This window comes from Nicotiana attenuata, unplaced genomic scaffold, assembly GCF_001879085.1.
Source record: "Nicotiana attenuata strain UT unplaced genomic scaffold, NIATTr2, whole genome shotgun sequence".
Classification (NCBI taxonomy): Eukaryota; Viridiplantae; Streptophyta; class Magnoliopsida; order Solanales; family Solanaceae; genus Nicotiana; species Nicotiana attenuata.
In genome coordinates this window covers 15,698-42,666 of record NW_017674017.1, presented here as the reverse complement: position 1 = coordinate 42,666, position 26,969 = coordinate 15,698, and the positions used below count along the sequence as shown (strand labels likewise).

Genomic DNA, 26,969 nt, shown 5'->3' with positions numbered 1-26,969 from the left:
TTCACCGGAAAATACTCACCCACCACGCGCCTTCACGCGCCTGTCGAAGATCTGCTCCCGGCGGCGCGTCTGTCACACTCGCCGGCGCGTGTGACCTCTTCCGGTAAGATTTTGAAAAAAATTCTTCAGGACAACTTCATCTCCTTGCAATTCCGAGTCCATTGGTACTATTTCCGACAGATTCCGACAACTTTGGAATTTTCCGGCGAGCTACAGTGATTTTTCCGGCGTGAACAGTGATCCCCAGAAAATTTCTGCTTTTTCCGGCACGATATTATAATGGCATTCGTATCGGAAGCCTTTAACTCACAATTTGTTGGATCCAATGCATTAAATCCAATCCAGATGGTTTCTTTACCGGATTATATTGAATTCCTTCAGTACAAAGCAACTGCAATAGGTCAAGCAAGTCCACTTCCTTCCTTACCTTTAGACTCCGTTTTTTATGTTCCTGGTAGTCCTTTTAATCTCATAGCCGTTAGTCGCTTAGCCAAATCACTTAAATTTGCTGTTTTATTTCTCGATGACCTTGTTTTTATACAGGAACGCAGTACAGGGCGGATCATTGGTACCGGGCGTGAATCAGATGGACTTTATTACCTTATCCTTGCAAAATCACATGGACTCGCATCTTGTCTTCCTCCAAAAACTTGTCCCGTTACTGATACACTAGATTTATTACATAAACGGTTAGGACATCCTAGTTTGTCAAAACTTCAGAAAATGGTACCTGGCTTATCTCACTTGTCCACTCTAGAGTGTGAGTCATGTCAGCTCGGTAAGCATACCCGCTCCCATTTCCCGCGACGTCTTGATAATCGAGCAGAGTCACCTTTTACTTTAGTCCATTCAGATGGTTGGGGTCTTAGTCGGGTCAGTTCTACCTTGGGATTCCGCTACTTTGTCAGTTTCATTGATGATTATTCCGGGTGCACTTGGATATTTTTGATGAAAAATCGGTCTGAGTTATTTTCTATTTTCCAGACCTTCCACGCTGAAATTCAAAATCAATTTGGGGTTTCTATCCGCACATTTCGTAGTGATAATGCCCTAGAGTATCTGTCTTCCCCATTTCAGCAGTTTATGAACTCCCATGGGATTATTCATCAAACATCTTGTTCGTACACATCCCAACAAAATGGGGTAGTTGAAAGAAAGAATAGACATCTTATTGAAACTGCTCGTACCCTACTCATACAATCTCATGTTCCACTGCGTTTTTAGGGAGATGCATTTCTTACATCTTGTTATCTTATTAATTGTATGCCATCTTCAGCTATCCAAAATCAAGTTCCATTCTGTGTCCTGTTTTCCCACTTACCTTTGTTCTCTCTTCCACCCCGTGTCTTTGGGAGTACGTGGTTTGTTCATGACCTTACTCCAGGAAAAGATAAGTTAGCTCCTCGTGCTCTTAAGTGCATATTTCTGAGTTACTCGAGAACGCAAAAGGGATATCGATGTTATTCTCCTGACCTTCAGCGATTTTTTATGTCTGCTGATGTTACCTTCTTTGAAACCCAATCATACTTCACAGGTCCAGTTAATCACTTAGATATTTATGAGGTGCTACCAGTTCCTTCTTTTGGAGATTCAGCTCCTATCTCCCATTCATCTTCCTCCATAGCTCCACCACCTACAGTTCCAGTTGCAGCTCCACCGCCTATAGCTCTAGTGCCACCACAGAGTCCAGTGCCACCAACGAGTCCAGTGCCACCAACTATAGCTCCAGTGCCACCACCTAGTCCAGTTCAACCTTCTACAGCTCCACCACTCCTGACTTATCATCGTCGTCCGCACCCAACATCAGGCCCAACTGATTCACGTCCTGCACCTGACCCTGCTAATACTGCGGACTTGTCTCCTCTTAATCAACCGATTGCACTACGAAAAGGTAGACGGTCCACACTTAATCCTAATCCTCATTATGTCGGTTTAAGTTACCATCGTCTCTCACCATTCCATTGTGCATTTGTGTCATCTTTGTCCTCTGTTTCCATCCCTAAGTCTACAGGTGAAGCACTGTCTCATCCCGGATGGCGACAGACTATGATTGACGAGATGTCTGCTTTACATACGAGTGGTACTTGGGAGGTTGTTCCTCTTCCTTCGGGTAAATCGACTGTTGGTTGTCGTTGGGTGTATGCAGTCAAAGTTGGTCCAGATGGCCAGGTTGATCGACTTAAGGCTCGTCTTGTTGCCAGAGGATATACTCAGATATTTGGACTCGATTACAGTGATACTTTCTCTCCCGTGGCTAAAATTGCATCTGTTCGCCATTGGCCTCTCTATGAGTTGGACATTAAGAATGCTTTTCTTCAAGGTGACCTTGAGGATGAGGTTTATATGGAGCAACCACCTGGTTTTGTTGTTCAGGGGGAGTCTAGTGGCCTTGTATGTCGGTTGTGCCGGTCCCTCTATGGTCTAAAGCAGTCTCCTCGAGCCTGGTTTGGTAAGTTCAGCACAGTTATTCAGTAGTTTGGCATGACTCGTAGTGAAGCTGATCACTCTGTATTTTATCGACATTTTGCTTCAAATCTCTGTATTTATCTGGTCGTTTATGTTGACGATATTGTTATTACCGGCAATGATCAGGATGGTATTAGTAAGTTGAAGCAACATCTCTTTCATCACTTTCATACTAAGGATCTGGGCAGATTAAAGTATTTTCTAGGTATTGAGGTCACTCAGTCTAGCTCAGGTATTGTGATCTCACAACGGAAGTATGCCTTAGATATTCTTGAGGAGACATGAATGACAAGTTGTAGAACTGTTGACAGTCCGATGGATCTGAATTCTAAACTTCTGCCAAGACAGGGGGAGCCTCTTAGCGATCCTGCAAGATATAGGCGGTTGGTTGGTAAATTTAAGAGAAATTTTCATAAAGCACTATCTTTTAGTGGTAATTAGCTATCTATAGATACCATTTGCTATATTACGGATTGTAGATACGTTTTCTGTTGTTATAAGATGTATTAGATGTATTTAAGCTATTGTATTCATGAATACAGTAGCAAAAATAGGCGTGAATCAGGGAAGTCCAGCTAATCAGTTGTTGTATTCGAGTGTATTCGACTGTATTCATGGCGTGAAACATGGGATTACAGCTGGACAGATTATTGTATTCGACTGTATTCGACCGTATTCACGGCGTGAAACAGGGGATTACACTGTTTTTAAACGGAAAGTGAATCAATTAACATAATAGACTCCTAATATAACTCAACAAACTCAATAATAACACACAAATTTTGTATTTCCAGTTATAAAAAAGATTCTCAACCTAAAAATACCCCAAAAACAGAGCAATCTTCAGAGAAATTATATAATACATCTGAATACATAAATTATATTAATTAAAAAAAAAATATATGAATACATTCATGGCATATAGCGAGACAGTGAATACAATGAAATACATATAATACAACGCGATACATTGAAATACAATGAAAAAAAGACAGTGAATACAATGAAATACACGGAATACAGCGAGATACATTGAATTACAATGAAAAAAAGACAACGAATGCAATGAAATACATGAAAATACAGCATGATACGTTGAAAATACATTGAAATATATTAACAGAAAATCAAGTTGCTCAGCCCCAAACTCTGCCGTCTTTGTTCAAGAACAAACCCTAATTTCAGGCGAATCCGCCGTCGAGCAAAAACCCTGAATGTCACTGTTCCCACGCATCAAAATTACAAATTGAACATCAAAATTATAGGCCTTATGTCCCTCTTGTCTCTCATCATCCTTTGTTTGCAGTAACTGCAGAAGTCAATCATATCTTCAACTCTGTACAGCAAATCTTCCTCGTCGTCATCATCCATCTAAAAAACCCCAAATCACCAAAGCAAACAACATGAAAAAAAATTAATCAAATTGAGTAGCAGAAGGAGCAAGATCCCCTGTTACATAGTTGAATTGGACCCGAAAGAAGGAAGAGACAAATGGAGCGGAATTCACAAACTACTAGTTTTTGGGCATCTAAGTTGGCAAATAAAACGTGAACTCCGACAGGAAATGAGAAAGAATCAAGTTAGAAAACGTAATTTTGATGTGAATTTGTTTTGTTGCAGTTTATGTTATGTGGTAGGTGATGTGGGTAGGAATTTTGAGATTGAGCATCGTATTTTTAGGGAATGGGGGGAGAGAATGGCATGTATCAAAGTAGAGAGAAAGAAAATAGTGTAACTGAATAGCGTATTTAGTGGCTTAGGGGTAGGAGGTAACCAAAATTAGATGTTTTGCTATAAACATTAAAAGGTATCTATAGAATATAATTTTTTTAAATGGTATTTATTTAAAATAATTAAGGTGTTAACCTTTGCTATAGGAGGTAAAAATTCCTAAATTTAATTACCTCACAGCGACTAGACCTGATATTTCCTTTCTTGTGAGTGTTGTGAGTTAGTTTATGGATCTCCATGTGATAGTCATTGGGATGCAGTTGTCCGCATTCTTCGGTATATAAAATAAGCTCCAGGCAAAGGGTTATTGTTTGAGGATCGAGGCCACGAGGAGATCGTTGGATACTCAGATGCTGATTGGGCAGGATCACCTTCTGATAGACGTTCTACATCTGGATATTGTGTCTTAGTAGGACGAAATTTGGTGTCTTGGAAGAGCAAGAAATAGAATGTGGTTGCTCGGTCTAGTGCAGAAGCAGAATATCGAGCAATGGCTATGGCGACATGTGAGCTAATTTGGCTCAAACAGTTGCTCAAAGAGTTGAAATTTGGTGAGATTAGTCAGATGGGACTTGTGTGTGATAATGAAGCTGCTCTTCATATTGCGTCAAATCCAGTGTTCCATGAGAGAACTAAACACATCGAGATTGACTGTCACTTTGTTAGAGAAAAGATACTCTCGGGAGATACTGCTACAAAATTTGTGAAGTCGAATGATCAGCTTGCTGATATTTTCACCAAGTCCCTCACTGGTCCTCATATTAGTTATATATGTAACAAGCTCGGTACATATGATTTATATGCACCAGCTTGAGGGGGAGTATTAGTTTGATTGTTAGATAGTAGTAAATAACTCTAATCCCATATGTATTAGGAGTAGGACATGTATTATATATATATAGGGCTCATTGTATCATTGTCGTAATTAATCAATAAATAGATTTTTCTCCCGTGCATTCTCACAAGTTTGAAATCCAGTGATCGAAAGGGTTGAAAAAAGATTAGCAGTCTGGCAGAAACGGTACTTGTCAAAAGGCGGTAAGGAAGTGCTTATTAAAAGCACTTTATCGAGTATGCCCACCTATTACTTGTCCTTGTTGCAAGCTCCTGTAAGCCTCACAGAAAAACTGGAGTGGCTTCAAAGGAATCTAATTTGGGATGCAGCTGATGGAACTAGAAAGTTTTATCTAGTGAATTGGCAGACAGTCACTTCCCCAAAGAAGTGGGGTAGACTTGGAGTAAAAGATCTTAGGGTATTCAACAAAGCTTTGTTGGGGAAGTGGTTGTGGAGATTCGGGGTAGAAGAACATGCTCTATGGAGGAAGGTCATAGTAGAAAAGTACGATTCCACGGGAGGGGGTTGGAGGACCAAGGCAATCACAACACCTTTCGGGTGTGGCATGTGGAGGAGCATCGTGAAGAATTGGGAAGCCTTCAGTGGCAACATCACTTGCAAGGTGGGAGATGGAAGGAGAATCAGCTTTTGGTATCATAGGTGGTGTGGAGAGAAACTCTGAGGGTCTCCTTTCCCGCGTCTTCAGAGTTTCAAACCAGAAGGAATTGATGGTCCAACAGATTCGTAAGGAGCATGAAGGAAAGGGGGGGGGGGTAGTATGGGACCTCTCATTTAGAAGGAACATGCAAGATTGGAAGATTGCGGAGCTCCAAGATTTGTTGACACTGCTATATGGGCAAGACACGCCCCAGCCATCTTGTGATTCTTGGAGATGGGGTTTGCGTGGCGATGGTTTGTTTACCGTGAAGTCCTTTTACCAGAGTATGTTGGTGAGAGAGGAGGCCACTTTTCCATACTCCTCGACCTGGATTCCTAAGGCGCCCACGAAGGTGTGCTTTTTTGCATGGCTAGCGGCAAGGGGAATGCTTTTGACTGCTGAAAATCTGCGAAAGAGAAGAATTACACTTGTTAGTTGGTGCTACATGTGTAAAAGCTCAAGGAAAGAAGTTGATCATCTTTTGTTGCATTGCCCTGTGTTCTCGGCTTTGTGGAGGGCAATCCTGAATCTTGGTGTTCAATGGGTGATGCCAAGCACTGTAAAGAAAATGTTATATAGCTGGGCTGGTTTCCGTAGAAGAAGAAAGCAAAAGGGGTGGAAGTTCGCCCCGTTTGCTCTCATGTGGATAGTTTGGGGGGAGAGAAATAGGAGGGCTTTTGAGGGGATTGAGTCTCCTTTTTCACATCTTAAGAATAGTCTTTTATCTTTGATCGCTTTTTGGTGCACTCATATAGCTCCTACTTGTATAGAAAATTGGGCGTCTTTTGTAGAGAATCATGTTCTGATGTAAATTCTCTACTTTTTGGTATACTTCCTGTATACGAGAGTCCCTTTTGATTAATTCAATTTACCTTATCAAAAAAAAATGAAGTTGTTATAGTGTATTTCGTGCTTGCATGTATGTATAATCCAAGGTCAAAAGGAAAAAGACCTTTAGGTTCTTAACGAAAAATATGAGACAAATTTGTAGCTATTTAATTATAGTTGTTCATGTCTAGTCTTTTGCTTGTTCAATTTATTGTACTTTTACTTGTTTGACATTCAAATCTAGTTATTTTCTTTTAATATATACTCCACTTGTCATTTTATATTCCACTAGTTATACTCTACTATTACTATTTGGAGAGTTAAATAGCATTTCGTTCACAATATGTTTTTGAAAAATATCGTAAATAATATAAGTTATTATTTGGTGTGCCTTTATATAATTTTCATATATATATATATATATATATATATATAAACACTCTCAAAAATATAAATGAAATGATTTATGGATTGAGATTGCAAATTAAATGGTTTGATTCTCGTGCTTTGAGTCCTACCATTCTTTTGAAACCGGACCGGTTGAAAATTTAGACTAATGTTTAGTATTTTTTTCTTGGTTAACTTGATATATATATATATATAAACATTCACAAAATTACATCAATATAAGGGGGGATGAGATCCCCCGTTGATTGTCATCAATGTCTACCAAAGTCTCCCTATTACAAACATTGATTTTTCTTTCAAAAACAGTTCCTAAGATGTCTGTCCACACTGCTTCGTTTGCAAACACCTGAGGAACTGCCAAAAATTGGGTCTCGTCAAAAACTTCCTTCCTAGCTCCTTCCTTTGCCAGGAGGTCCGCCACTTGATTCTGCCCCCGGTAACTATGGCCTGTGACTGGGTTCCCCAACTGCTCCATCAGATACCTGCATTCAGAAATTATGGGGTTGTGAGTTAAGTTGCCATTCTTTAACATTTCCAACACCATTTCAGAGTCGGTGTCAATCACCAGAGGTGACAAGCCTTGATTTAGGGCTATTTTTAGCCCTGACCATAGGGCTTGGAGCTCTGCCCTAAGACTATCAGTGTTTGGGAGCCCCCTCATGAAGCCTAAGATCCAGTCATCCTTGCTGTTTTTGAATACTCCCCATATACCCCTTTCCCTGTGTTAAGGCATGCACCTCCATCAGTGTTCAGCTTATAATAGCCTTTATCCGGTGGTCGCCACTTTAGGTATAAGGTGGTTGTTGCTCTCACCGCCCTTAAAGTGGCTGCTACATGGTGGTATTCAACAGTCTCAGCTATTGTTTGGTGAACATTGACATGATTTTTCCTTTTTTCAAAGATATTAGAGTTCCTGGTTAGCCAGATTGCCCAGAGGCAGAAGGGCAGAAGTTGTTTCCATGTGATGCAAGCATTGTAGTCCACATTTTGGAGCCTATGCTATGTGTCTTCCCAATTTGGCATAGAAAAGGGGTTTACACTAAGGCTAGGCTTTTGGGTGCAGTTGTGCAACAAACGCTGCCAGAACTTTTTGGCATTGGCACATTCAAAGAAGATGTGGTGTATGTCTTCTGTTGCATGATCACAGAAGTAACAATTAGGGATAAATCTCAGGCCAATGTGATGTAAGTGATTCCCCGTAGGCAGCCTGTTTTGTTGCATGAGCGATATGAAGAACTTGATTTCATTAGGGGTCTTTAGTTTCCAAATCCAGCTGAAGTGGTCTTCGTTAGAATTGTCATTGTGCATAAGTGCATCAAGATAGGAGTAGACTGATTTGGTAATAAACGTGCCACTGGGGTTAAGGTTCCAGATTGGTTTATCCTCAACAGAGGTGGAGGTGGGGATGAAGGTGTTTTGTAATATCAAGATGATGTTATGGGTATTGGGTAAGGAATGTAGCTGAAATACGAAACCCCATTGGAGAACACTTAATTAATTTTGGTGTTCATGTCTCTGTGGTGCCATGGACCATTAAGGATTTTATCCGGAGGTTGCATCTTGGGCAACCATGAGTCAGTAAGAAATCTAACCCTGCCCTCTTTGTGAACCACCCATCTAGTGCAATTTGTGCAAATCTTCCAGCCTCCTGAATATTTTTCTAGGTTCTAGTTTTAGCCTTAACCCTACTCCCCCTCCATTGCAGTGCTTACCCATGATCACTCTAGCCCAGACGGAGGTAGTATTATTGTAGAGTCTCCAAGCAAGACTGGTGTGGCATGTTTTGTTTTTAAGGTGGGACTACTGGAGGCCTAGCCCTCCCTTGTTCTTTGGTTTGGTGGCTGTGGCCCACTTGACCGTGTGTAACTTCCTTTTCATAGAAGTTGTACCCAAATAAAATTCCTTTGGATTTCGTCAATTTGGTTGGTAATTTGGGAGGGTAACTGGATGTATTGCATGACATGGTTTGGGATGCTACTAAGGCAAGACTTGGCCAGAGTGGTTCGACCAACCATGTTCAGGAACTTGGTTTTCCATCCTGTCATTCTACTGTTAAGGTTATCTATGATGAACTGGAAGTCACTATTCCTAGGCCTTTTAGTGAAGATGGGGAAACCAAGATATTTCCCAAAGTCTTTAGCACCTTTGATACCTAAAATGGCACTGCAAGATGTGGCACACTCTACTTGGAAATTAGAGGAAAATATCACTTTGGATTTTTGGAGGTTGACCTTCTGCCCAGATGCAACATTGAAATTGCCCAAAATGGCTAAGATTGTCTCATAATTTCTTTTATTGGCTCTGGCAAACATAGTGAGGTCATCAACAAAGAATAAGTGGGAGATTCTAGGCCCTCCCCTGCTGATACTGATAGGGAACCAATCCTTATCAGTTACAGCATTGTCAATATCTTTGGAAAGCTTTTCCATGCATATGATGAACAGGTAGGGAGACATACGATCCCCCTGCCTAATGCCTCTGTTGGGCTTGAAGTAATCAGTATGGGTACTATTGACAAGGATGGAGATGAAGCTTTTAGTAAGACATGACATGATGAGGGTGGTAAGTTTAATGGGGAACTTGAAGAAGAGAAGGGATTCTATGATGAAACACCATTCTAACTTATCAAAAGCCTTCTTTAAGTCCACTTTCAGGATTATGTTGGCATTCTTACCTTTCATGTTTTGGAAGTGGGTAATGTACTCTTGGACCACAATGACATTATCAACGGCTCTTCTATTGGCTAGAAAGCTGGCTTGAGTGGGGCCAATAATGTTTTGAAGCAATGGTTTGATTCTATGGACAATCATCTTAGTGATCAGCTTATACCGTGTGTTGCACAGACCAATTGGCTTGAAATTTTTCAGCATAGTGGCATTAGGGCATTTAGGGATGAGGCAGAGGTTGGTTTGGTTTATTTCAGGAGGGACCATACTTGTGGAAAAGACAGTGTTGCAGAATTGGATTACACTGTTAGAGACTATGTGCTAGTACTTCTGATAGAAGAAGGGGTGGAGGCCATCAGGCCCAGGTGCCTTCATGGCCTTGAAGGAGAACATGGCACACTTGATCTCAGAGAGCCTAAGGGTGGAGTCAATGGTGTCCTGCTCCCTGGTATTCAGTACATTAGTACTATCAGTGATGTGGGTCTTGTTCAGCATTGAGGTATTGTGTTTAGTGGTATAGATCTTGGTAAAGTAGTTAAGGATTGTGCCTTTAATGTCCTTGGGATTCTAAATATTGTTTCCCACCTAATCCTTTAGGGACATGATCCTGTTCCTCCTTCTTCTCTGAAGTGTGGATATATGGAAGAATTTAGTATTAGCATCACCTTCACTTAACCAATTAATTCTGGATTTAAGCTTCTAGAAGTCTTCTTCACTCTTTAGAATGACAGAGAAGTCATGCTGGAGCTTGGCTTCAAGCTCCTGAAGGAAGATGCTAAAATGGTAGGCACTGGACTTCTGAATGCTAGAAAGTTTGGCAAGGATATGCCTTTTCCTATATAATAGGAAAATGTTGCCAAAGACATGTTTATTCCAGTCGGCTACTCTATTGGTAAAAACAGAGGTAGCTTTCAGGATATCAGTACTAGCATCAAAACTGCCCTCCACAAAAGAGAGGAAGTCAGGGTGGCTGCACCACATATATTCAAACTTAAAAGGCTTGTTGGCCTTGTTGTGATTCTGCTAGGTTAGGCTTAAAAGAAGAGGACAGTGGTCTGAGTGAGTCCTAGGAAGGTGGGTAACAGTTGATTTAGGGAACTCCTCAATCCAAGTATCAATTGCAAAGCACCTATCAATTCTTTCTAGGATTAGGTCTTGCTTATTGGAGTATCTTTTATTAGACCAAGTATATTTAAAGCCTTTAAAACCTAGGTCCACTAATTTGCAACTGTTCAAGCATTTCCAAAATCTATTGCTTCTATTAGTGTTCAAGCTATTACCTCCAAACCAGTGTTGTCAGAGGCGCGCTTAAAGCACACTTAAGCCCTGAAGCGAGGCTCAAAATATATTGAGCGCTTCGCCTCGCTTTGTGTGCACTTTAGTATCTCATCAAGGCTCTAAGGCATACTTTTCCTTGCCAATGAGTGTAATCCTAAAAAGACGACATTAAACAATTGATATTTTACTTTCTCGTAATTTTTTTCTAATTTCTTTGTCCATATATTTGTTATTCATGCTTATAAATTATTAGTGTTGGACTACATACACATATTTTTACTTTTTCTCTAGTTGCGCCTTTTTTCATTAAAGCCCACGCTTTATTTGCGCTTAAAGCCTTAACGGACCTTAGAGTTTTTTTGCGCTTTTCGTCTTTGATAACATTGCTCCAAACTTATCCCTGGCTTTTAGAAGTTCATTGAATCCAAGGAGCCAACTACCCCCATACACAGAAGCCAGATCCTCTAATGTATTCCAGAGCTTATTTCTATTATTGACACAGTTACTAGCATATATAGCAGAAAAAAGCCATTTAGTGGAGTAGGGGAGTACCTTGACCATGACATGCACTCCCTGTGGAGTAGTAGCTACTTCTTCTAACTTAAGCAGATCATCCTTCCACATAAGAACAATCCCACCAGACTGTCCAGCAACAGGGTATTGGAATTGAGCATCAAACTTGAGCTTAGCAGTTAGGTGTTTGTGGTCTGCCATTCTTGTCTCCAGCAAGACCAGTACGACAGGGTTATGGAGCTTCACCATAGATGAGCAGTGCCTACGAAACTTCGCACTGTTGGCCCCCCTAGCATTCCATACTATAAAGTTCATTAAGAGGGTGTTTTGGGTTGGAGCTTTCCTTTTGATTCCCTTCCCCTTGCTCATTGGGGTTGGGTTCAAGGTACCCACAAGAGGGACCAGAATCACTGCTGAGTTTTTTGAGTTTGGAAATGAGTGTACCCGAAGATTGAATTTGCAGCTTATGAGCTTTTTGGGGCACAAAACAATAAACATTTCTCCTAATTGCTCTTTGAACTCTCTCCAGGGGTTCCTGCATGAGGAAGGCCTTTGTCTTTGGCATCCCTAATTTTTCTAGCATGTTCTCCAGGTCCACATTGGACTCTCTGAGATAGTCCAATGCCATGGTGGTGCCCCTGCTTAGAAGGTCGATGGGTGAGAGTGGTTGTGATGGTGGTGGCTGCGGAACTTGGACTATTGGTGGCCAGAGTTGGAAGGTTGGAGATGGCTCCAGGTTCATGAGTGGGAAGAAGGGCATGGTCCGGCAAAGCTGGCCCATGAGTGTGTTGAGTTCCTCCATGGAAAGGGGTTGTTGGTGCCTCATATACTGGGCTTGGATTGTTTTGAGGCTGCCATTGTTGTTGGTTCGGACCTTGGAAGTTGTTTTTTTGCCCTTGAAAGTTGTTCACAATCAATCTAGTCAACATAATCAAAACTCCTAAAATTAAGCTTCCTACAATCAATCTAGTCAACATAATCAGATCTCCTAAAATTAAGTTTCTACAATCAAGCTAGTCAACAAAGACCCAACTTGGTACTAGGAAGGAGCGACACCAATACAAAATTTGAATGATTGTTGAAAACTCTGAGTATTAGACCCCTCCTTTATTTATGTTTACATGAAATGACATAAATAAGCTAGACATAATGTAAATACATGAAGTAAAGCTAATTTATATTTACATTTCAACTCGAGTGTAGAGTGAGAAAAGGAGATGACTTGAAAACAACCACGCATTGGGTGGTGGGTATAAAAAGGTGCTAACCAGTTAGCATTTCAAGAAAAACTATATGCGAAGGTAGCCTGGCCTCAACCACGAGAATCTTAGTGGTGGAATGATGAGGTACAAAGATTTATTAAGGCTAATAGACAATATAATAGAAAGTTGCCAAAAACAGATGACGAAGAAGCCTTAGAAGAACATAAGAGAACTAGGAGGGAAGCTAAGAAGGCTGTTAGTAAAGCTCGAGAATAAGCTCTCGATAGCTTGTACGAAAAGCTAAGGACACCGAGAAGGGGAGAAAGAAATGTTTAAACTAGCACGACTGAGAGAGAAGAAGGGTAAGGATTTAAACCAGGTGAAGTTTATTAAAGACATTCTTAATAAGTGATGATAGAAGATAACAAGATTAAGGAGAGATTGAGAGGCAATTCTAATCTATTGCTCAACTCAAACCAAGAGAATAACATTTTAGACCTCAACACGTCTGTGTTCAATAGAAGCTTTGCTACACTCATAGAATTAGGCCGACTGTGTTAAAGGATGCCATGAAAAATATGAGTGTTAAAAAAACTTGTGGTCCGGTAGTATCTCTATAGAGGTTTGGAAGTGTCTTGGAGTAAAATGGCTCACCAAGTTATTCAATGCTATAATAAGAAGCCGTAGGATGCCCAATGAGTGGTGAATAGTTCCTTGGTTCCAATTTATAAGAACAAAGGAGATATTCAAAATTCTGCAAACTTTTGTGGTATTAAGCTCATGAGTCATACGATGAAACTTTAGGAAAGAGCAATACAACATAAACTTAAGAATGAGGTAACCCACACAATGCAAGATGAGGTCCCATGGTTTCTGCTATTTGTTTATGATATTGTATTAATCAACGAAACTAGCTAGTGAGGCTAGTGAGACGCATCTTAAAGAGTAAGGGTTTTAGGATAAGTAGAAGCAAGATTGAATATATGCGCTCTACGTTTAGTCGACATGAGAAGAGCGAAATGAGGTGAGACTAGAGATTACCGTACCAAAATGCAAACAATTTAGATGTCTTGGTTCGTTGTTTCAAGAGAATGGAATAATAGATGAAAATGTTACTCATTATTAAAACCCAATGGTTGAAATGAAGAAGTATTACTGGGGTATTATGTGATAGAAGGATATCTACCAAAGTGAAAGGTAAATTCTATAGAACAATTATAAGACCGAGAATGTTAAATGGTGGTGAATGATAGGCCGCTAATGTCCAACATATATACAAGATGAGTGTTGCAGAGATGTGGATGCGAGGATGGATGTGCCATCATACAAGATTAGATAAGATAAAAAAAATGATCAAATTTGCCATGATGTGCAAGTAGCACGCATTGAGGATAAAATAAGAGAAGGTTGCTTGAGATGGTTTGATCATGTTTTGTGTCTCTCAACAGGTGCACTGGTCTGTAGGTGTGAAACTATGATAAATGAAGGTGTTAGAAGAAGACAAGGTAGACCTATAATCACATGGAAATAAGTTATCTTGGAAGGCCTACAAATTTAGAATCAATGCAGACTTGGTTAACATAATGAAAGAAAAATATTCATATAGGTGATACTTACTAGTTAGGAATAGACTTTCAGTTTGTTAGAGAACTTTTAATATTATTACTATTTTTTCTTATTATTATTACTCACTATATATATATATATAGGCTTTCAATTTGTTAGGAATAGGTTATCAATTTGTTAGAGAACTTATATGTATATATTATATCTCACGGCTATTATTTTATTTTTGTATGATGATGATATGAATGGAGCTTATAAAGAAAGAAGTGAGGATTCGTTCCGCCGACCTCAACTCTTTTTGGGGCTAAGGTGAGATTGTTGTTTGCTATGTATAGGAAATACAAAGTTAGTGGGAAACAAATACATGGGGTCTCTCTTCAAGAATCAACTAGTAGTACTGAGAACACAATTCATTTCCACGTGCATATAAACTATTTTATTTCAAATATACCGCGTAATGAAAAAAATCAGTGGCGTATTAGCCATAGAAGGACCTCCTAAGTGTAGCGGTGGCATCCATTCTTTTCAGCTGAAAAATGGACTTAGCGCACTAAAATTTTGTTGGTGTTTTGTTTTGGTTTTTAGTTTCAATGTTATAGAACCAAATTCTTCTAGTTTTCTTTGGTTCCTTCAGTTTTATTTCAAAATTTTAAATAGACTTTTGTTGTTTGTTTCATGTTAACTTAACCGTATAAACAGAATGCTACCCCTCTATGAAGAACAAAGCTTCCAAAATGTTATTATATTTGTGTCGGGTCAATTGTATCCAACCACACATATTTCATGTTTTAGGTACATCTTTCCAACAATTTCTGGATGCGTGTATTGTATTTCTATTTTCTTTGTTGATCAGTGAACATCTATGTCATGTTCAAATTCGACTTTCTTTTCCCATTCGAGTTTTAAACTTCATAGAGGAGTATTAAGTATAAAAGAACAAATTCAAATAAAAGAGATGCATATTTTAATTATGTTGTTAGGAAGTGCTTATGGGACCGGCTCATTAGGATCAAAATGCTTGTAGCAGGCTGGTGGTTATATTTCAGAGATGCATATATTAATTATGTAGTTAGGAAGTGCTTATGGGACCGGCTCTTTAGGATCAAAATGCTTATAGCATGTTGGTGGTATTGACTGTCTTTAGAGGTGGTTTCTAAATGCTTAGGGCGCAGTAGTTGCAGCATATACGCCTGTTATAAAGTCCTTTCACCATATTCCTCTTTAACACTGTTATGTTGTTGATCTGGAAGATTGTCACACTTGCATGTAAGACATGATTTCTTTGATCAAGCAGACCAATCTTCAGAAGCTGGATTTGTTGTTTCGATGCAGCGTGGAATCTGCCATCTGGATATCTCGTCATGCCATTTTAAAGGCTGTATTTTGTGACCTTCCTTTTAATTGAAGTCTGTCTTCTTGGTGCTGTCTTTAGCTGGAGTGAGAGTTGCACCGGGAGATTGAAGAATGGATGATAAATTATAGTGATACAGCAAGACCACGTAGATGGTGAAATACTTTTCGATGGTTGAGAGTGGAGTATCAAAAACTTACTTGTAAGAGGTTTTAAGTTTTTCACTTTTTTGATTTTTCACAAAGTGCATAAAACTGAAAGAGCACAGGTGATCATAGAATCTTAGATATGACTTCATTGGGTATGTTTTGTACTTTTATTGGAAATATTGAAGGAGTATCTTGACACAGTCAATGATGTTATTGAATTTTCCACTTAAGTTTCAGCACTATTATTTTTATGTTGGCTGTTGATATTGCCAATTATTTTTAAAGGTAAGTTCTACAGAGCGGTGGTTAGACCGACTATGTTGTATGAGACAGAGTATTGTCCAGTCAAGAATTCCCATGTCTAGAAGATGATGGTGGCAGAAATGAGAATGTTGAAATTTTGAATCTTGATATTCAAATTGAAATGGGAGAATTAACGTATTTCTGAGCTTGTTCCCTTTTTTGACTTCTCTATTTTGTTCAAATATGGTCTAATCTTTCCCTAGGTGCAATTTTAGTTTGGCCCTAAAGCTCCATCTTGTTAAAGTAATTTTATTTTCTGGGTCACTTATCAAGTTACTAAAAGGTGTATTAGTTACTGTCATCTGGACAAATAAAAACATAACGACCAGACTTGCTTTTGTTATATTATTCCCTAAACCTTTAGTTGCTGCATTCGTTGTTATCTGAATTTTACTTGGTTTTTGATTTCCTCTTTTCACATATTTATATCTTTATCCTTGTCCTGATTGCGATCAAACTCCATATGCAGTCTCAAGAATGTCCATTTTAATGCCACAGGGTACGAAATCTGAACCAAATCACTGGAGCATGGTGCCTCAAATCTCTTCATATGGTCAGGTGAAGTATCACACTATTGTATCATCTATTCATCTATTGAACTCTTGTTCTGAAATGTGGTTTTGATAAATTATATAAATTGATTAGACATACATGTTATATTGAGAATTGTCTATAAGTGTTTCACATAAATAATATCACTAAATACACATAAGAAGTATAAAATAAGGAGATTGGATGTAAGATAGGTTTTCCATGCATTCACTTAATTTTATTTCCTTTTTTTTTTTTTTTTGCACAAGGCATCAAAACATTGTGAAAATTCGCTCATTGTGCATTTATCAACAATGCGTGCTAGAGAAATCTCATCACTATGCAATTTTCCAGTGGCTATGAGAGATACCCAAGGTGCCTTTTTTTTGTGTGTTTAAGTGATGTGCTTCAATTAGCACGACCAAGAGGTTCACGATATTCCAGTAGAAAAATCCTGCGCGATTCGTTGGAGTAGCCATGGTTGTGCATGCGTTGAATAGTTTGCGACCTTTTCTATATCATACGGCTCTCGTGCTGGACTATCTCTAATTGAATGTTGGACGGGCACTCTAGAACCTGCCAACACTTGTGAGAACTCGGGTCGGTCGGTCCTCCATTTATCGGACCGGATGAATGGAAAACGAGGCCATCTTCACAACCTCCTCACTTCTATCTCTATGGTGGAATAAGGTAAGGCGGTTCTCTTGAGTTGCTCAACCGTCCCTAGTCCGATGCTCATGAGCTTATTCATCGCAATTTGTAGGTTAAGGCAATTGTTCCTCCATATTTTCACTTATCGTTTCCGATATTCTTAAGAGTACTTGTGTCGTCTCTACCTAGGTGCTTTCCAGCCATTTTCGACCACCCAAACACCACCTCTCTTGGCGTACTAGTTGCTATTAGTCTACGACTTTGAGATTACCCATCTTCCGACCATTATTCTTGTTGATTAACATGATTTTAAGAGATTTGATTATATTTAGGAGATTGTTAATTCTCGCATGATATCAAGAGATTTGATTTGATTTGATTGCTGGATTGATAGTATGGATTTATTTTATTTCCTTAATTAGCATTATGAGCTCTGTATGTCCCTTGCTTATGAGATGTAAACACACACACAAAAACACTAGGTATTAGAGTCATTGCTATCTTTTTGAGGTGAGTTATCTCCCTCGTAACACTAGGGTTTCATTTTAATCAAAGAGGTTGAATTTTCTCTCTCTTGATGGCTGTTCGCAACACAAACTCCTTCTGATCAGTTTTAATTAATTATGTACAATCAGGTACTTCCTTTGCCTACTAGTTTTAATTTTTCTGTTCACTAGAGTTAAGGTTCCGTCGACACAGATTTGGTTTTCGGCGAGGCAGAATGTTTCTGAGCAATTTTCTTCAGATTTCTTTCTAAGTAGGTAGAAAATATGGATACATTTAAGGAGACGATTTCTGGAGAAATCTTATCTTCAGATGAAATGCAGCTTCTTTGTCTCCTCCTAGCCAAACTTGTCTCCGCTAATATTGCTACTTCCAATTATGTACAATCAGGTACTGCCTTTGCTGCTCACCTTAATTTTTGGATTGTTGATTCTTGTACAAATAGACACATAACATGTTCTTCTAAAGGCATTAGAAACTATTCTTCGTGTCTCAAAGAAGATAATGTTAAAATAGCCAATGGTTCTTTAACACCTATCCGTGGAACAGATTCTGTCGTTTGTACTCCTGATATTAAACTATCATCCGTGCTCCATGTCCCTGAGTTCCTTTTCAATCTTTTATGTGTTAGTGCCATTAGCAAAGCTCTAAACTGTATAATCGAGTCCTTTCACGATCGTCGTATTTTTCAGGATCTTCAAACAGGGAAAATGATTGGCGTGGTAGATCGCGTGATGACTTGTATTATATTAGATGGAATTCAAAATTCTGGTCAAGCCTTTTTTGGGAAAGTAATGATGTCAACCAAGAAATAATACAGGGTATAGGCGGTTAGGAATTGAGGTTTCTAGATCAAAAAGAGCAATCTTTATTTCTCAAAGGAAGTATATTCTGGATCTCTTGAAAGAAACTGGTATGACAGGTTGCAGCCCGTATAATCGCCCATTGGAAGTTATCACGAGTTACAAAGCGGAGTTGGAGAGTCAGTTGATAAGGAGAGATATCAGAGGTTGTTGGAAGATTCATTTATTTCTCCCACAGTAGACCAGGCATATCTTATTCAGCTAGCCGGGTGTGTCAATTCATGCATGATCCCTGAGATCCTCATATGCAAGCTGTCTTTCACAGTATGAGGTATCTGAAGTTTGCTCCAAAGGTTTACTTTTCTCCGAACATAATGACCTCCAAATAGAAGCCTTTTAAAGACGCGGATTGGATTGGATCTCTAGAATAACAGAAGATCTACATCCGGTAACGTACGCTCGTAAGAGGAAACTTGGTTACTTGGAGAAGCAAGAAGCAAAGTGTAGTTGCTAGATCAAGCAGTGTTGTTAAAGGCCCACTTAAGCCCTAAAGCTCAAAAAAGCTCAGGGAGCGCGCTTCAACATAAGCAAGGCGCTAAGGCATGTGCCTTATTGTCCCTGAGTTCTATCTTGAATCGATCAGTACCAAACAATAATAAGAATTGACAAATAAGCGTATTAGTTGTTAAGTAAAACATTATGAGTGAATTTGTTTATCTTTTTTCTTGAATTACATATACATATATATATATATATATATATATATATATATATATATATATTTGTTTTTTCCCTTCATTTTTTTTTACTAAAGCCCACATTTTAATTGCGTTTTGCGCTTAAAGCCCTAATAGACCTGGGACGCTTTTTAGAGCTTTTCGCTTTTGACAACACTGAGATCAAGTGCAGAGGCAGAATATGGTGCTATGACCCAGAGTGTTTGTGAACTGCTTTGGCCACAAAAGCTACTAGAAGAATTGAGATTATCTGAAAAAAGAAAACTTTTCTTGTATCGTGACAAATAAGGCTGCCATTAGTATAATTTATAATCCAGTCTAGCATGATCGAACAAAGCATGTAGAAATCGATTAACACTTCATCAAAGAAAAAATTACAACTGGTGTCTTAGTTTGTTTTATGTGCCATCGGAAAAACAACTAGCTGATGTGTTTACCAAAAGTTTCAACTAGCGAACTTTTCATATGTTTAGTTGCAAGTTGGGCATGTGCGACATCTTTGCACCAAGTGGAGGGAGAGTGTTGATTAGTATGATTTCAGGAGATTCTATTATATTTAGGATATTGTTGATTAGCATAATTTTAGGAGATTTGATTTGATTTGATTTGTTAGTTGGATTGATTGTATAGATTTTTTTCATTTCCTTAATTAGCATTAGGAGCTTTGTATAAATTCCCTTGCTCATGGGATGTAAACACAATTAAAAATACAAAAAGCCTTTTCTTCTTCTCAAAATCTACAATTCTTCCGTTCTCTAACATATTGGAGGTGGAAATGAACCATTGTACCTGTTAAGTTAGGCAGAATGGCCTAAATGGCACCTATACTTGTCCCACTTTGTCATGCCGGTCCCTAAACTTCACTTGTTTTCATCCAGACACTTTAACTTGATCAAAACCTATTATTTAAACCCCTCTCACCGTTGACCAAGCACATGTGGCAAAATAATGGTTGAGCTGGACAAAGTGGTGTAGTTTACGCGGATAATGAGCGTGAGTTTGAGCATTTTGAACTAGAAATAATTAAAATAAGAAGAAAAAGTCAGTAAAATAAGAATAAAAAATAAAATAAGTAAAAAAAGAAAAAAGCAAACGAGTGGATCCAAATAACTGAAGCAAATGGGTGGATCTGTTTTTCCTCATGCCCACCTTTCTCTTTCTCCCTATTTTGATTTAATACCCAAAGCGTATTTTCCCCTCCGACCAAGAAGTTGCAGGATATTCTTCCTCAATATTCACTAGTTGGGCCCTGATAATTTGGAGAATTTGAAGAAGCTAGCAGAGCAGTTCCACAAGCAAGCACCTATTGCTGCCCCGGCTACCTGGGCGCCTGAAGGTGTTGCTGCAGATGATAAGGTGCCGGAACTCGTGGCTTGCCACACCTTCGAAGCAGCCGATGCAGAGGAGGGTCACAATTCCTAAAATTTTAATTGAATTTTGTATAAATCCCTTCTCCATCTCAACGTTTTGAGATTCACTTAATTTAGATGAGTGTTCTATTTGATTTTGATTGTGAACTACGGAACCGTCGCCGACAACCTCCCGCCGCCGACCCAAGTCGCCGCCTTCATTAGGGACTAAACCTAAGCGAATAAGTGTAAAATGAGGGGAAAATTTGGGTTGGAGGTTAATAATTATTTCCTATTTTATTTTCCTCTATGGCCATAATAAATGACCTGGAGCCTATGTGGTTTAATTTCTTGACGTGGCGTCCTACGTGTAGGAGATTGTATTACACGCACTGATAGCGTCGTGTCATAAGCGTTTATTATACACGGTTTGAAGGAGTGTAAGTGTTCAATTGACAAATTGTTAAGTTTGGGGACCGGCATGACAAAGTGGGATAAGTATAGGTGCCATTTAGGCCATTCTGCCGTTAAGTTATTAGTAAGTTCCATTGCTCCTGACAATATTTTTGGAAATTAGTCTCTTTTCAATAATTTTTTTTTGGGCTAGGTTCCTATATATTTCTTTTAATAAGTCCATTCTCTCTCATTCTTAGTGACATTGAAATTAGTCTCTTTTCAATAATTCTTTTTTTGGGCTAGGTTCCTATATAGTTCTTTTAATAAGTCCATTCTCTCTCATTCTTAGTGACAATTTTCTTTAATTTGTCGTTTCCTTTCCAATTGTTGAGCTTTATTTTGAGCTCTCTTAATTTTATCAACTATACAATTTGCACATTGTAATCGTGGTTCCAAGAATATGGCGTTTGGAGAATCCCTGAAACTTTTTCGAAAGGATTTCGGTGGATGTTTCGTTTAAAGAATATCGCATTTGGACAACACCCTTCAAGGTTCTTTACTAAGTTTTGGAATTGGAAAAGGCATGTAAACCCTCTTGAAATCGTCTCCTATTTGCAATTACACACTTTTTCTTTACGGGGTCCTGTGACCCCCTTGGACTATTTTAAAGTGGAATTATTTACCCCTTAATGTTGAGGTGCCAGAGAGTGAAATACACTCTTCGTGAGAAGCAAATATATATATATATACACACCTAACAGCCACCCCCACCTACACATCCCCACCATTTGCCATAGCTTCCGGATACCCATCATCGAAATATAACCCAACTAGCAAAGAACAATCCAGCTAGAAATTTTTTTTCCGCCACTAGGCCTTCCCTAAAATATTTCTCCGGCCACCAGTAAAGCTTATTTCCTTCCTCTTCTTGTTTTTTCTTCAATTTTCTTTCGAGTCTCAAAAATTCAGCTAACAACAGTGAACAATTTAAGCCGGTGTTTAATTGGAAGGCCAACTCCAATGACCTTTTTTGCTCTCATTTCATATTCTCTCTTGTCCTACAAAATCAAACCAAAACGCTATTTTTCTTGGGGTGTGTTTGGTATGATGGAATATGTTTTGCTAAAATTATTTTCCTAGAAAACAAATGGCTTTCTTATTTATTTCCTAGTGTTTGGTTAATAAGGAGAAAATATTGTCTAAAGAGCACCTTATATAGTTTAGGCAAGGACTATAATCTCGAACTCACGCCTTAGACCTCAACATTCGACCCCCGACCCTGACCCATAACTCAGACGTCGAAACCAACCACAATCCCCTACCTAAACCCGAAACCCAACCTGAACTCGACCCGAGCTTGGACCTTGGCATTAAACCCTGATCACGATCCCTAACCCCAACACCCAATTTCGACCACGGTCCATAATTTGACTCTGGATCCGCACCCCTATCCCTATCCCTAATAGCGATCACAATCCCTAACTCTGGCCTGACCCTTGCCCTTGAACCTTGCTCCCTGCCTCGATCCCTAATCCCGGCCGCGCTCCTTGACCTTGATCCTAGACCCCCAACCCGAACCGAACCTCGATCGTGAACCCCGACCTTGAACTGAACCTCGATAGTGGATCATGACCCCAACCTGACCTCGACGTCGAACCTCAACCCTTACCATGGTCCCCAACCGCAACCCATACCCGACCCTCGATCCTAGACCCGAACACCAACACCGACACCCGTTTTTGCTAGCCGACCCCAAACTTGACCATGTCCCGACACCTGGTCCCTTATTTTGACACTGGTCCCCGACCTTTGTGTTTCGGTTAACGAAGTCTAAGACGGGCGGGGGAGGGGTGGCAAGAGTTGGTGGGTCGGGGGCGGGAGGGAAGGGGTGGGACGAGGCGGGGGAAAGGGGGCCGAGGGTGGGTTGGTGGTGGTAGTGAAGGTGGATTTGCTATTGAGAGGGAGGTGGCCCGGGGGTATAGAGTTGGAGGGTTGTCGAGGTAGGGGCGGGTCGAGGATAGGCGGGGTGAGATCGTGTGCAAGGTGATCGGTCAGGTTCTAGGGGCCATCCGTGCCAAGGGTGTGGATTGGGGGATGACACTAGGGGTGAGAATGATTGAAAGAGAGTATTGAAAAACGTATTATCTTCTTTTGGTAGGGAAGTCATTTTCCTCTTATTCATCAAGAAAATTATTTTTATAACATTTAAGCCAACCAAACTTAGAAAAATATTTTCTGTAAAATACCAAACACACCCTTAATCAATTGCTTTTTTAGTTTCTTTTATTTCACTAATAGTGTCGTTAATGTACAGAAAAAGTTTCTTTTCTTGTCTTCTTTCCATTTGAAAAAATTTTCTCTGTGGTATTTCTCAAGAAGGTTTTGTTGATTAGAGTAATGATTTAAAAGGCGGGGGCGTGAGGCGAGGCGTTTTACCTCTGACGAGGCGAGGTGTAAGCCCTGAGACATGGGGTGTAAATCCCACGGATCTTTAAATTTTACTAATTTCAAGAATTTTAAGATAGTATAAAATAAAAAATAATTATAAAAATTACATTAACATCACAAAATTAAAACAAATAATGTATGTAAAATATTTATAAATTATAATTCAACTATGAATAATAAAAAGAGTATGACATATATCATAATATGCAAATTAGCTTCAATGTCGTTACAACTCAAACATCAAAAGTAATGTATTCGATACAAAATCTTATATGTATCTCTTAAGGAGTAATGAATCTTGAAATAATTTCGATATTATAATTTAATATTTTTTTAAAATACTCCTTTTATTTAATATGCTTTCTATTTGAAAGATAATTTATATAAAAACATAATTCACAATTTAAATATGATTCTCTAGCATCACTTATTTTTAAGTTTCAACAATTTAATAAAGTGACACATAATTCACCGTATAATACCATGATAACTAATTATTTGTAAATATACTAGCTAATACTGAGCTATAAAATTAATAAGTATTGTATCTCGTAAACGTGAAAAAAATAATGTTTAGAAAAATAATTATAAAAAAATTATGGACTATTATATAGTAAAGACATAACAAATGTTAATAAATAATACTTTTTGAATGAAAGATTTATTTAAAATTAAGGAAAAATGCATAAGTCCCCNAAGCAGTTCGTGTGTGATTCAAGTGTGCAAACCTGAACCTACATGAACCAGATTGAAGAACCAGCTCCATAAAGAGTTTTATGTATCTTTCTTTATTTCTAATTCAATTATAGTAGGTGTTTTATATTGTACCTTTCAGCTTTATCTAGAGGGGAAAATGCATAAGGACCCCCTGACCTATACTCGGATTCCCAACTACACACTTTTTCTTTGCGGGAATCCTATTACCCCCCTAAACTTATTTTAAATGGAATTATTTGCGCCCTTAACGCTGACGTGGCAGAGTATGTGTATTTCACTCTCCTTTGGGAGAGTGAGAAGCAAGAAAAAATAATTTTCAGATTATTTTTTATTCTTTTTTATCATTTTTTCTTACTTTTTTTTCCTTTTCCTTTTCCTTTTCCTTTGTCTTTTTTCTTTTACTTTTTTTTTCGTTTCTTCTCTACTTCCGGCGGATATTCATTCACCGGTGACTTTGTCTAACCGTTTTTCTTCCATTTTTTCTTTTCACACACAAATTAAACTCTCAAAAAGATCTATTCATAAGCAAAGCAAAATACACCCAGATTTGGGGGAAAAAATTCATCATCGGAAAACCGTCCCACGCAGGAAGAAAAATGATGTATTGAAATTTTAACTGGAAAAAGTTTTCTCAGCTTATATTCATTTTTATTTCTTTTGCTCTTCCTCCCACACATGAACTATACTTTCAAGAAATTTTTTTATATATATATAAAACAAAACACACTTAGATTGGGATAAAAATATCGCCGGGAAAAATAATTCGCCGGAAAAAATGGTGTTTGTGAAATTCCAACGACCACCATTTTATGCTGCCGGTGACCAAAACAATAAAAAAGAGAATGAAATAACCAAAAAAAATGAGAACAATAAGAAGTAAGAAAAAAGGATAAGAAAAAGAAGAAAGAATAAAAAAAGTACTAAAAATACATGTGGGGCACGTGTAGCTCACCATTTGTCAAGAGTTTGGTTGTCAGCGTTAAGGGTGCAAATAATTACATTTAAAATAAGTTTAGGGGGGTAATAGGATTCCCGCAAAGAAAAAGTGTATAGTTGGGAATCCGGGTATAGGTCAGGGGGGTACTTATGCATTTTCCCTAAAATTAACTATCATAGCAGTCTTAGTGGATAGCATGCAATAATTTTATTTTAATTATGACATAAAATACTCTCAACTTATAAGAAAAAACTAATTTTTAACAGTCAATGATTTATTAAGAAAATTTGAAGATTTACAGGGTTAGTTACATACAATTGCATAAAGTTCTATTAAGCGAGCACAGTATGTTGGGCGTTGGGCGTGTTCGGGGCGTAAGCCCCGATGGCCGAGACGTAAGTCTCACGGAACTAAGCCCCACACATAAGCCCAGGGGCGTTTTACGAGTGCTCCGCCCCGGGGCGAGTCCCAATTCTGCCTTTGAAAACAGAGGATTAGACTCCGGAAGAAAGGAATGAAAAAAGAAAAGAAAATGAAAAGGCAAAAGCAAAAGAAAGAAAATAGAAAGAAAAAAGAGAGATAAGAGGAAAAAGCCATGGCTTCTGGTTGTCGACAGTAGTAGCAGGTAAAAAGAAAAAATGGAATAGAAAAAAGGATAAAAGGAAAAGAAGAAAAACTAAAAAATAATTATGAAATAAATATGTGGGAGCGTGTGTATATCACCACTTAGTATAGTTTTGAGTGTGACTTCTCAAGAGGGTTTATATTCCACTTCATAATAGTCCACAGGGGTCGTAGGACCCTCTCAAAGAATAATTGTGTAACTGCAAATGCCAGATGAGTTCATGTTTTTTTTTTTTTTTGCCTTTTTCTTTTTGGAATCTACAAGCTCTTATATTAAATGCAAAGGCGTTCTCTACTGTAATAAAAGTACAAGTAGGGATCATGTTACAGTGTAGAAGTTAAGATTCTTTTTCTATTCTTTCATGGGAGGCGCTTGAATAGAATAAGGGAAGAAGGACTTAATGACAACGATATCTTTTATTTGCAAGATACATACGAGGAGAAATACTAGATAATTTTTGATATACCAAGATTTAAATAAATGAAAATAAATCATCTAACTTGTTTTATTTTTCATCGATTTGAGCTTTAATTTTTCATGGTTCAATCTAATTTTGTTGATTGTTCTGTCCTTTCCTAGCAAAACAGGTGAACCTTGTTGTTTACAAACTCTCTCTTAAGTTGCACTAGGAAGTAGAAATGCGCTATCAAGGGCTTGTAATCTTAGAAAAGTGAGTATTCAAGGACAAATGATTGACTTGTCTTAAACTAACTAGTGTGAGTGTAGCAATTTTGAAAATCTAAAGTGCTTTTGGAACATAAGAAGTTGTTAAATGATATTGGTTTCTTGAGCAAAGCTCTTCACCTTCCTCTAGCATTCTTCGGGTCTTTATGCAAACTAGAAAAATTAACTTTATCAAATACAAGGTTTGCTTAGAGTGAGGCGATTAGATTTGGGGGCAATTGGAATGTCTTGAGGTCCTAAAGTTGGCAAATATCATTCAATAGGGCGACCTGATATTCAAAAATTGGAGGTTTTAACCAACTAAAAAAGTATTGCAGATTGAAAGAGCAAACCCCAAATATTTCAAGGTTGCAAATCTCCAATTTCAAAGACTTAAATACCTTATCCTAAATCATGTGATAAGCTTGAGACTGTACTAATTGAGCTGGTTAATGTCAGTAACCTTTAAGAGATGGCATTGGAGAACACAAACAAGGTGATAAAATTATCTAACGGAAAGCAAGAAATGCATGAAGAACACATGCAAAAAGCAAATCTAGAATGTAAATAGAGGACACGAAAAAAAGAGCTAGGCTCTACAGAGTTTCAAATTCAAGCTCACTCATTTTGCTCCCCCCCCCCCCCCCCCCCCCC

The 26,969-nt window shown here is 38.5% G+C and overlaps 2 protein-coding genes across 10 annotated transcripts in view; both read left to right on the top strand.

Moving 5' to 3' along the window:
* LOC109217816 (histone-lysine N-methyltransferase ATX2-like) overlaps window positions 1-26,969 on the top strand; it is a 54,343-nt gene that overhangs the window by 24,662 nt on the left and 2,712 nt on the right. For 2 of the 9 annotated variants that reach the window (XR_002066691.1, XR_002066687.1), the window contains exons 25-26: window positions 15,446-15,704; window positions 16,453-16,512. The gene's annotated coding sequence lies outside the window, so the exon portion shown is untranslated. Of the gene's footprint in view, window positions 1-15,445; window positions 15,705-16,423; window positions 16,513-18,332; window positions 19,040-26,231; window positions 26,323-26,969 lie in introns of those variants that run through there. The other 7 variants (XR_002066689.1, XR_002066686.1, XR_002066694.1 and 4 more) reach the window with 6 other exon arrangements.
* On the top strand, window positions 5,836-6,501 carry LOC109217814. The gene has a single exon (XM_019382087.1). The coding sequence runs from the start codon at window positions 5,836-5,838 to the stop codon at window positions 6,499-6,501; it is 666 nt and encodes a 221-aa protein (XP_019237632.1).